This window comes from Aulonocara stuartgranti (genome assembly GCF_965226115.1).
Source record: "Aulonocara stuartgranti genome assembly, chromosome: 16".
In the NCBI taxonomy this organism is placed as follows: Eukaryota; Metazoa; Chordata; class Actinopteri; order Cichliformes; family Cichlidae; genus Aulonocara; species Aulonocara stuartgranti.
This window is the reverse complement of record NC_138952.1, coordinates 27,690,674-27,702,483: the sequence shown is the minus strand read 5'-3', so window position 1 is coordinate 27,702,483 and position 11,810 is coordinate 27,690,674. Positions and strand designations below refer to the sequence as shown.

Here is an 11,810-nt window from a genome sequence, read left to right as displayed (position 1 = left end):
ATCAGCAATCCAACCTTCTAATATTTCACAACATATTTGTTTTCTAGCATTCCTTGTGTTTATTACACTATATGTAAACGACCTGTAAGGATTGTTTTGTTTGTTCTTTCTACTAGTGCTTTTCTTTTCATGGATTTTTCGTGGATGCAATTACTCCATCAGTCAGTACAGGTCCCAAAGAGGTTATTAATGTGATGCTAAAATGCTGATGTTTAAATGAAGCTATTAAAAAGTTCATTTACGTTAGACTTTTCAGGTACTTAGGTTGTAGTGATTTCATTAAAAATCCTCGTTTGGCCAAACCAAGGGGTTAATAATGCTACAAAAATCTTATTTTTAAAGCAGTTCCCTTAAGAACTGGCCACACTGGATCATCTTTGTTTGTTTATCATTCAACACTGATTCCCCGTCAAATAGCAGATTGTATCACAGGAATAAAGTCTGTAGTGGTCAAGAGTTTTCTCCTGTGACTATGTACAGAAACACCCTTTTTCCACAGAGCTTGGTTGCCAGGTTTTCCCTCGTTTAATGTGACTGGGTCAGATTTTACCCAGAATGTGAAACATCTAAAATAGGAATTACAACTGGAGCACTTACAGCATGAAGCAAAAGAAAAAAGTGTAGTACAGTCTATAGTATATAGATTTTATTGAGTCCCTTAAATGTTTTCGGTTAAGCCAAAAATAAACAGATTGAAGAATCATTAAAAACAGATCCCTAGTATGCCTGTTGATAAAAAAAATTTAAGTGTAAGAAAATAAAAGCCCTCAGATATTTTCTTTTCTTTGTACGTTCATTTCATTCATTAGAAAAATACAAAGGAACGACGTTACGCAGGGCCATTGAACGCGTCATCACATTGACGCTTTCTAAATTCGCCGGAAGTAAGCTGTAGTACTTCCAGTTTAGCGTCAGCCTTTTCCCAGTGCCTCTGAACTCCAGAAACACCCCGTGGCGGACTGAAAGAGTAGATTTTAAATCGGTCAGCTGTAACAGTTTAGGTCCTTAAAAACAACACTGACTCCTAGTCGCGTTTACGGTGCAGTAACAGTGAGATATTGTGACACATCATTTAGCTTTGTTAGCCGCGTTAGCCGGCTGCCATCCTTTTTTCCGAGCGTCACTTCCTACTTTTGAAAATCGCGGCCAGAAAGGAAAGAAACAGAGATGGAGTTACAAGGTAAGGAAAACTTTTAGAAATGTTAATCCGTTGCGTTCTGATTGATGGTATTAGCTATTCGGCATTTATGGCTTTATTAGGCAAGCATGTCATATGTCATCTGTCAACTCTGTGTTGGGGCAGCGGTGCTAATTTTCTTGCTTTAGAAGAAGGTAGAAGGTAAAGCACTACAAAAAAGCCCATGTGTCGACCACAAGTGGCTGTATTTTAGTATTTCTTTATATAGATAGATAGATGAATACTTTAATCATTAGTTAAGATTTTTATAAATTGCGGATGTCCTAAGACAAGAGAATAAGTTTAAAAAAAATATGCTCATGGCTCACAATAAAGTTCACACCATGAGAACATTCGTTTTTTCAGTAACTAAGATTCCTCTACACAGAGCATCATTCAAATAAATATACACCAATTTGCGTTCATCTCCAGATTTAACATTGATAATAAACACCTAGATTTGGGGCATTTGTTCCCACTTGTCAGAGTGAAGACATGCCGTCAGAAGCTTCATAATAATATACTAGCATCTAAGCTCTAAAGCTGTATTTCTATTAATGGCTGTTTTGGACCGTCTGTCATTAAATTATCCCTGTCTCTCAGTGGGTTCAGAGCCGATGACCTTGGGCTCTCCTACCTCTCCTAAGCCAACCTCTGGGGCTCAGTTTCTGCCCGGTTTCCTGATGGGTGACCTGCCAGCTCCAGCAAGCCCACAGCCTCGCTCTTTTAGCCTGGCCTCACCACTTGCGGATAGCACAAGCACACTTCGAGGTGAGTGGAAGAAGAGACATACCTGATTGTTGTCTAAAGCTTATATTTTAGATTATTTAGATTAATTAGTGACTCATATTCATACTTAACTTATTTTAAATGGAGGAGGAGGAGGTGGTGGTGGAGGTTCTGCCATGCAGCCTGTTGTCCCCACACCCAAAGACAAGAGTGGAGCCCCACCTGTTCGCAGTATCCATGACGACCTGGTTACTGTAGCGACACCTCTTGCTGCACACAGACAGGTGGGTAAGCATGCACGGTAAAGTGAGTTAAACCGCCTATTTTCACATGAAAGCTGCCACCTCCTGGTTTTGTAACCAAGACAATAGCAGGGATAGCAGGGGGGGTTGGAGAGGGAGACTGAATTAAGAAATGCAAATGGGTGAAGGCTCTGCCATCAGACGCTCCCCAATGAACCCCGACCCCAGGTCAGACACAGTCACCTTGTGTCCAGTGACACAAGTGCCATTCTTCTTCACAGAGGTGTCTTTTGAATCACATTTAGTTAAGCACCTAACCCCGGACTAGTTTGGGACAGAACTCCTGGGATCTTTCACAAACAGCAACGCCTCTACCTTCAGTAAGGTGGTGAAACATGGAGGCCTTATAGCATTTCATGGTGACTTAATTTCTGTACATCATCATGCATGGTCAATATAATTTTCATATGTTCACAGATGTTCAGGAATAGATACAGGTGGTTGAATGGCACACAATTGATTCCTGAGCAGGTGCATGATGAAAGTAAACATAAAGTAGGCAAACCAAAAAAAAACCAGCGTGACAAGGCTCATTACAGGCCAGATGACTGGCTAGTGCTTGTGTTTGATGAAAGTTCACGGTGACATGTGAAAAAGGCTTTTTAAAAACATGTTCCTCTGTCTGATTAACTCTCTACAGTCGTTCCCAGTCATGCAGTCTCCTCTGTCAGCACGTCAGGCCTCCACTCCAGGAACAGGTACACACTGACTACTCTGTTCGTAGTGACTTGACAACAACTTCTAACAGTAATGCTCGTGTTATGCGTCGCAATGGCTAGAAGTCATCAAGGATAATTTTTTTTGTAGAAACATTTAAAAACAGTGGCTTCCTGAGAGTACTTTAAAAAAATGTAAATAAATAAAAAGAGCAGCTGGTGACAGAAGTCATTGTAGCTAGTGAAGTGAGGGATTAGCCGGCTAAGTCAACAATCAAACTTTGACGGGAGCAGAAATATGAAGTTGGTTAGACTAATTATTACTGTCACTTGTAGCACTGGTTCACTGCTCAGTTATGGAGTGACAGATCTATATCCAGAGCAGCCCAAAATCCTCTCACTCATCATGCTTTTGCCCTTAGTGGAATTCCTGGTGGTACTTTTATCTAGACAGTTGATGGTCAGTGGCATTGCAAAAGCATATTCGGTTTTATAAAGGGACGCAGAGTGTTGGTTGTAGCACTAATTAGAAAATGTTACTCTTTTCTTACTTTTTGACTAGCCTAGATTTAGATTGCATTTTGATCACAGTGACACTAAGGGGAAATGGTGGTATGAGACTGTGGCACAACCATAATTATTGCGACAGTGTGCAACAAATATGAGGCCATGTTTTCTTTAGGCTGGTTGCTTCAAAGACGGGTGGCAGGGCTGGGATGTTTCGCAGTCAGTTGCTGGCTTCAAAGTAACTTTGTTGCATCGAGATGGCAAAACGGATGAAGTCTGTCTGTGATCATTTTTTCTGTGTTAATAGACAAGACAAATAGTGACGTGGCTGCTGGATGTTGATAAGACTGCAAAACAGACACTTTGCAACTTTTCTTTTATGTGGGAATATAACTAGAACGTGATTTTAACTCGCTAGACAGCCACGTTTAGTATTTTTCCTCTCTATCTTCTAGTTTACAAGGTTTCCATCCTACTTTCATTCTACTGTTACTGAACCATTAGGAGAATTGGTAGCTAGTAGCTTACCTGCATTCTTTCATTGTTTGTTGCTGTAAAACCTGATAACACTTGCAGCTGCAGATACTGACACATCAGTGCACAAAGCTTTGTTTGTGTTGGCACTGAAAAGGTTTATCCTTTTGCGCACAGTGGGGTTTATGGGGATTAACTGGGTAACATATCTGTCCCGACAGGCATGCAGCAGATGTGTCTGTCACCAGCTCAGGTGGACCCCTTCTACACTCAGGGAGAGTCTTTGTCATCTGACGACCAGCTGGACCAGACCTGGGTCACAGTGTTTGGGTATTTATGCTCACACTTCATCACACTTCAGTTTAAATGCACTCTGTGTACATTAAGGGTATGTCTGTGTGTTTTAGCTTCCCTCCAGCCTCGGCTTCCTACATCCTGCTCCAGTTCGCTCAATACGGAAACATCCTCAAACACACGGTGAGACACTCGCACATCATTATCAGACTGCAGGATATTTGTGTCTGATCAAACGGGCACTATATCATATAGTGTTTGCATATTAACTATATACCGTTAATATGCAAACAAGTAAAGATGAGCTGTGTTCCAGTAGTAAAAACAAATACTAAAACAGAGTTAAAGGTGTAGTGAAAATCAAGAATGGGAACTCTTCATGGGATTTTATCCCAGTCCTCCTGGAAAAGAATTGTGATAAAATACACCTAAGAAATCCACCCAATACATAGGAACAAAAACTCTGTTACGTAATATAATCAGCTACTTCTCCGGTCAGTCCATCGTCCCATGGATGAAATTGCTGTAGTGGCTCGAGAATGACCTGCCTGTCCCTCCGGATCGCAGCAGACCTCCAGAGCAGAACAAGGTCACCATCACTAGCTGCAGAGCAGCAGGCTACATGACTGCAGGGCACAGTACATAAGAGAGAGAGCAGAATAACATGTTTGCTTCCTGACATTTCTGGTGTTTAACTGAATCCATTATACCTGCTAGCAGTGAAATACAGTTAAGTCCATAAGTATATGGACGGTGACACTTTTTTATCGTTTTGCATCTGAATATAGTCACAGAGGACTTTAAATCAAACAGTCGAGATGGGACCAAAATGCATGGTCACATCTTGTGGACCTAACTGTATTTTCAGTGCCAGTGACTGCAGCACAGGCCCCAACTACCAACCAACACTTGTTGAGCTAAAAACATCTGTTTCAATGACGTCAGTCCACAGGACATGTTTCCAAAATGCAGCACGCCTCTGGATGTTTATTTCTAAACGTTAGGCATTCAAATTCATGCTGAGGATGCAGGAAAGGTTTCCTACTGAGCATCGTTGAAGGTCATGCCTGAATCTTTTTAAGTCACTGCGGTTTTTCTTGACCTCTTGGCCACCACAGGCCCTGATGGCTGCCATTTCCTACAGACGGATGAAACGTCTATCAAAAACATTTTATGACTGCTGGTTTTGCATCGCTTCCTAATGACTTTCCTAGTATTGGCTCTGAACAAGCACCAACAGACTAAATGAAGACTGACATTGTAGCAGAAAGTTTCTGATGGTTCAGATCTTTCGGTTGTTGAGATCTTTCAAAGTTGAGTCAGTGACCAAAGTGTAAAAGTTGTTTGTTACCGGTGAGAGTTGATCCACATAAATCTTACAAATCATCTGTGAAATGATTGCACCTGTTTACAATCACAGTATTGGTATTTGGAAATCAGGTGCAATGAGTGAGTCTGACTGTGAAACCACATACTGTTTAAAACTGCTTCATTGTTGGCTTCACTTTTCAGACCTGGAAGTTGCATCTGTCTCTTATGCTGTCTGTGGTCCAGAGCGGACAGTCAGTGTATTTGAACACCTTGAAATCAGAGCACAGACAGGCTGTTGGAGCCCTGAGTCAGTGTTGGATGGTGTTTGTGATTTAGAGCCCAGCTCTAGTCGCAGCCCAACCAGAGAAGCAACTGGAGTTTGAGGTGTATTGCTGTGAACTAAGTTAACCTATTGATGACGTGTTGACAGATGGCGTCTCCTGGTAACTGGATGCACCTTCAGTATCAGTCCAGACTTCAGGCCAGGAAAGCACTGTCCAAAGATGGAAAGGTGTTCGGTGACTCCATCATGGTGGGAGTCAAACCCTGCATAGACAAGGTTGGGTTCCTGCTGCTCCTGTCTGATCTTCTCTCTGAGCTGTGATCGATTGTCCACACTAAGTTAAACTGAGTTTGAAGGAGCAATGAAGTTCGTTTATCTGTCTCTCAGAGCGTGATGGACAGCACTGAGGCTGTCTCTACTCCTGTCTCCTCCTCCTCCTCCGCGCTCCCTACCACCCCTCGCTCTGCAATCAGACCACTCAGCGCCACCTACAGGAACTCAGGCAGTGACTACCAGGTGAACTGTTACCCAAGAGTTTAGTCTGGTCAACTTTAAGAGTTGACATCTTGTTTTTCTTCGACTATAAATGCATGTGTGTCTGTGTTTAGGTGGTAGCAGACAAACAGACACCCAGGAAGGATGACAGCTTTGTTTCCAAGGCGATGGAGTACATGTTTGGCTGGTGACGCTGCATAAAAGGATGCCTGCAGTTTCAGGAGAGAGAGGGCAAGTGGTGGGAAGAGAGATGAACTGATTCACTACACTGCGTGTGTGTGTGTGTGTGTGTGTGTGTGTGTGTGTGTGTGTGTGTGTGTGTGTGTGTGTGTGTGTGTGTGTGTGTGTGTGTGTGTGTGTGTGTGTGTGTGTGTGTGTGTGTGTGTGTGTGCTAAAATGTAGGATCTTTTCTTGCTGTCTTCTTTTATAATCAGTGTTTCAATGTTTTTTAATCTTTGTCTCAATAAAAATGTTTTTGTTTTTTTTTAACTCATTGAAATCGTTTTCATTCAGAGATGTTCTTCCAGCAGCCAAGGAGTGGGCTGTTCACCACAGTCACATTGTCAAGTAGATAAGGATTTTTGGCTGTATTAAACGGTATGAAGGATGTGGCCATCATTGTATCACCTGCTGTATGATGAAGACCTGTTATGACAAACAAGGGGTCGATATCACACACACGTATTGTCACTGTTCCTATTTATGTTCCTTTTTAATCTGAAACTAGTGATTGAGCTGTTACAACTAGAAGTCTGCAGGCAGTTAAAAAGAATCCAGTTTTAAGATACATCTATGCTGTCTCCCCTTTTCAGATCTGCCAGGTATATTTATCTTATGCCATCTGTGGACAAGCATAGCAAAAAAAGGAAGTGTTCAGAGCAGTCTGAATCGAAGCTTTAGGCTCACAGTGATTACATCTACACACACTGATCACCATTATTTAAAACTTTTGCCATATTTGAGCAGAAAATATATTTTTTAAAAACCCATAATAGATTAACACATCTTCCAATTGTTGCCAGAATGCATTCAAGAAAACTCACTTCTCTAATTAGGATATTTAATGTCCACTTTGCTAAAGTGCATAGCAAAAACTGCAGACATTGGGAAACTGTCGTCAGGCTTCTCTGCAGTGCCCCCTGGTGTCTGGAGATTAATCATTACAGTTTGTTTACATGGCAAACTTGTACTGTAACATCTGCGTCATGCCAGCAAAAATTATCAGCAAAAAAAAAAGCTCCAAATATGTTAAAGTAAAAGTTTAGCTGTGTTATTCTTTTCAAGCAACTGTGCAGCAATACTAAGTAAGACTTCATAGTTAATCTAAGGAGCTGGAAAGAAAAGCGTCTGGACTTCTTTAAGTTGCTTGAAGACGTTTCACCTCTCATCCGAGAAGCTTCTTCAGTTCTACGGTCAAATGGTGGAGAGTCCCAGATTTAAACCCGGTGGGAGTTTCCCCCCAAAGAGGGACAAAAGGACCCCCTGATGATCCTCTACCTAATCACATGAGCCAAGGTGTGAAAACGGGTGTGGGTCACAATCAGCCAGGGTTTCGAGTAAAACCTGGCCTTCATAGTTACATAGAAAGATTCATAGTTAATGTCCTACACTTTCATGCTGGCAGATATATTCAGGAATGGACATAAATATAGTAAAGGCCGTCGGTGTCTTCCTCAGTTTTAGCTAATAGCAATAGCATTGGGATGTTTCCATGAGAGGTTTTAAATAAAAAAATTTTTTAATGATGTGTAAATAAGCTCCAAAAAGTGCTGCTGCAGAAAGAGGTGGGGCTTTTTGCTTAAAGACATTTAAAGTATTTAGGTTAACAATAAATTTCAACTTCGGGCATCTGACAAGGATGCCTCCTGGGTGAAGTTTTCCGGGCGTGTCCCACCGGGAGGAGGCCCCGGGGCAGATTATACCTCTCGGCTGGCCTGGGAACGCCTTGGTGTTCCCCCGGACAAGCTGGAGGAGGTGGTTAGGGAGAGGGAGGTCTGGGCTTCTCTGCTTGGGCTGCTGCCCCGCGACCCGGCCCCGGATAAGCGAAAGAAAATGGATGGAGAAATTTCAACTTGGTGTAAAATAATCAGCTCCTGCCACCCCAAAGAGTCTGCAGTAGAGTGGCCTTTGTAACTCCGACACATGTAACAGAATTTGTCCAGCAGATGGAGTCACAAATTCCACCAGACAAGCCTCAAACCTGCCAGCTTGAGGAATTAAACGACCGCTGATACTCCACATGTTTGGATTACTTTAACTGGGACAAGTAAATCCCGCAGAATTAAAATGATTCCAAGAACAGGAAAAGAACTGCCGAGAGTGAAGCTACACAAACACAAAGAATTCAATGGTCCTCTGTGGCACCCACACCCTGACCACTTTTGTGTCAAGTTAAGCTGCATTTTTTAGTAGGCAGGAGCTCTTCGGTGCTCTCCCGGTGTGTTCGCAAATACACGCCACATGAGTAATAGAGGATGACTAATGCTGAGGCATGGAGCAGAGAGGTGCAAACATAGCATGAGCTGATGTTCCTGTTTAAAGAGCAGTGGTGCAGGAAGTACTAGGATCCCATGCTGAAGTCGAAGAAGAAGCTCCAACTCTGTGCTGTCTATTTTAGCAGGTGAATCAGGCGGCAAGAGAGTCTGTAACGTAACGGAAACGCATACAAAAACAACAATTACACAATTCTTTATGATGTAATGTTGAAGACTGATGTGCAGCTGTAAAGAGCGTTATGTGTCAGGTCTAGAGCAAAGGGCTAAGACATTGTTAATGCTTCTGAATTGTGTGATGGGCCTGGGTTGGTGATAGGGCATAAAATGGATTTTTATTATTTATGAGAAATTGTAAATAAATATCGTTTTTATTTTCTAGCCATATTGTTGCTCTTTATGTGCACTTTGCAACAAGAGCTACAATTTTAATTTTAATCTTCTTCTATTTTTCCCCTGTTAAAATGAATGCGGTGATGATTATGAAATAAATGTGGGTTTTATATCTTATAAGTGTTTAAAAAACGGACTGCCCTTCATATCCCCGGCAGTGGTTTAGTCCAATGCCTATCACTCTTTAACTCCTTCACTTCGAAAAGGTACAAAGAATGTGTGATAAACTCTTCTTTACTTCTGCTGCTTAACAGAATCAATCATATTTGATGCTGTAATGAGACTGTGGCTTAGTCTGCTTCAGTGCAGCTACTATTAAAACAGACTACTGCTCAAACAGCTTTCAAATGGCCATAGTCCCTGTGCCACCTGAAAGCACAAGGAAAGAACAAGTTACCAAACCACTGCCTTGGCTTAGTGGTGTGAAAGAGACTGTGAATTATACTTTCTCGTTGTGGCATCTTGGTAAAAGGTAAAAAAGGAAGGGTTCCCTCACTATCAGCTTCATTTATGGCATGTCATCTTGGAAAAACCTCTTACCACTTGAACTTTGTTCTAGTAGCCACTTACCTGTGGCACACCTTATCCCAGCAGCATATGGTCTAAGGCTTCCTTCACTCTAACTAGTACATGAGCACTGAGAAGGAGGGATAAATAACAAGACCTGGCCAAACAGCCTGCCCTGAGTGCAGACAGAAGGCACGCTGCTAGGCTAACAACAGATAGGGGGTTAAGAGTAGAACAGAAGGGGCAGTCTTTGACTCAGCTTATACTTGACCTTATTCTGAGTTTACAAAAGGCTTTTGATACCATAAGATAAAGTGAGATTTACCCACCCTAGATGCAATGTTTCAATCCAATGTTGAAATTCTGATTCTAGAAATTGTGGAAAAATGTTGCGCAGACTTCTCCGATCTATCTAATTCTCTTTTAGCTCCATGTGAGCACTGTAGTTGAGTATGTGTCGTCCTTCCACTGTCACTGTGGTGAAGAGGACGCTGGGTGGAAACTTGCACTGGAAGTTGCTGTATATTTGCCTGGATCAGTGCTCACATTATTCAAATTATACTGACATTTTGTTTATCCAAAGCAGAAACTTATACTTGCTGTCTAATTTTGGCTGTCATTTAATTCAGTTTATCACAACAGCAGTTGCCTCAAGGAACTTTATATTGTGAGGTAAAGACCCTAGAATAATACAAAGAAAACCCCAACAATCAAAGGACGCCAAGTGAGCAAGCACTTAGTGACAGTGGGAAGGAAAAACTCTCTTTAACAAGAAGAAACTTTGGGTAGAGCAAGGTTCAGAGAGGGGCGGACATGTTGGAGGTGTTCTGTCACCAAACACCCTTCCAAAATTAGAAATTCATCAACATATCTGACTTACTTTGCATTTTGATTTTTCTCACTACCCAAAAAAGCCAGACAGGCTAGCATTTGTTCAGCAGGCAAAACAAACCAATCCAGTCACGTATATGTACACAGTCTAGCTCAGTATTGTCCCATTTGATGTTCTGACCACTCTCCAGTGCTTGTTTATTTTTAAAGATAAATGTAAAGAACAAAAAATACAAATAACACTAATGTAAACCCCAAACTCCAGATTCAAGGCCGCAAATCCATCTGTGTCATTTTTTAAGAAGCTAAAAACCAGCTTCTGAGCCAAAGACCCTGCATCAGTTTGGAGAGGCCTGCAGCACATCACCAGCTACAGGAGTCCATCCCCCCACCCTGAAGAGAATCCCAAACTGCCTGACAACTTTAACACCGTCTACTGCAGATTTGAAAGACCATCACTCACACCTCCCATCTGCTCACCCTCAACTCACACCTAAACAAAAGGACTACCTGCAGCCCTCACCCCCCTCCCCTCTGACCCAGAGATAGAAGACCAGGAAGACTGGTGTGTGCCTCTGGTGCTGGAAGGTCTGTGCAGAGCAACTGGTCCCCATCTTCACCCGAATCTTTAACAGACCTCTGGAGCTGTGTTAGGTGCCCTCTTGCTTCAAATGCTCCACCATCAACGCTGCCTGAGGGAAGCAAAGGACACCTACAGGAGGAAGGTGGAGCAGAAGTTGGAGAGGAACAATATGAGGGAGGTCTGGAATGGTGTGAAAACCATCACAGGCCACAACACCAAGAAAAGCACAGTGGGGGGGACTGTGGAGAAGGCAAACGAACTCAACAACTTCTTCAACAGGTTTGACCAGCCCACAACCCCCCCACCCTCACCCTCACCTTTACTACAGAGTCCTCTCCCTACTCTCCTACCTCCCTCGCTTCCCCCCCTCCCTGACACTATGACATCCCCCCCCTCCTCCTTCTCCAACCCCTCTCTAAACAGCACAACAGCCTCTCTCCCCCCTTCCAATCATCTCCCAGTGTCACAGTGGATCAGGTCAGGAGACAACTGAGGAAGCTTCGCCCCAGAAAGGCAGCAGGCCCAGACAAGGTGTGTCCTAGGATGCTAAAGGCGTGTGCTGCTGAACTTGGGGAGCCGCTACAACGAGTCTTCAACCTCAGTCTGCGACTGGGGAGAGTGCCCGCCCTATGGAAGACATCCTGCATTGTCCCGGTCCCCAAAAAGAACCGGCCCAATGAGCTGAATGACTTCCGACCGGTGGCACTGACGTCACATCTTATGAAGACTCTAGAGCGGCTCTTCCTCAACCTCCTCCGACCACAGGTACAACATGC

General features: G+C 42.9%; 1 protein-coding gene across 1 annotated transcript; it reads left to right on the top strand.

Annotated features, from left to right (window-relative positions):
• The first annotated feature begins 878 nt into the window (after positions 1-878).
• On the top strand, positions 879-6,717 carry nup35 (nucleoporin 35). The gene is made up of 9 exons (XM_082507899.1): positions 879-1,180; positions 1,781-1,948; positions 2,054-2,190; positions 2,849-2,906; positions 4,067-4,175; positions 4,253-4,322; positions 5,881-6,009; positions 6,121-6,249; positions 6,342-6,717. Exons 1-9 carry the CDS (start codon positions 1,168-1,170, stop codon positions 6,417-6,419), a joined length of 891 nt encoding a protein of 296 aa, XP_082364025.1. The 5' UTR covers positions 879-1,167; the 3' UTR covers positions 6,420-6,717.
• The last annotated feature ends 5,093 nt before the right edge of the window (positions 6,718-11,810 follow it).

Bases quoted from the DNA above. Each gene is read 5' to 3' on its own strand.
- nup35 (XM_082507899.1), top strand. The intron at 1,949-2,053 runs GTGAGTGGAAGA...TTTTAAATGGAG, and splicing joins TAGCACAAGCACACTTCGAG to GAGGAGGAGGTGGTGGTGGA. The intron at 6,250-6,341 runs GTGAACTGTTAC...GTCTGTGTTTAG, and splicing joins ACTCAGGCAGTGACTACCAG to GTGGTAGCAGACAAACAGAC.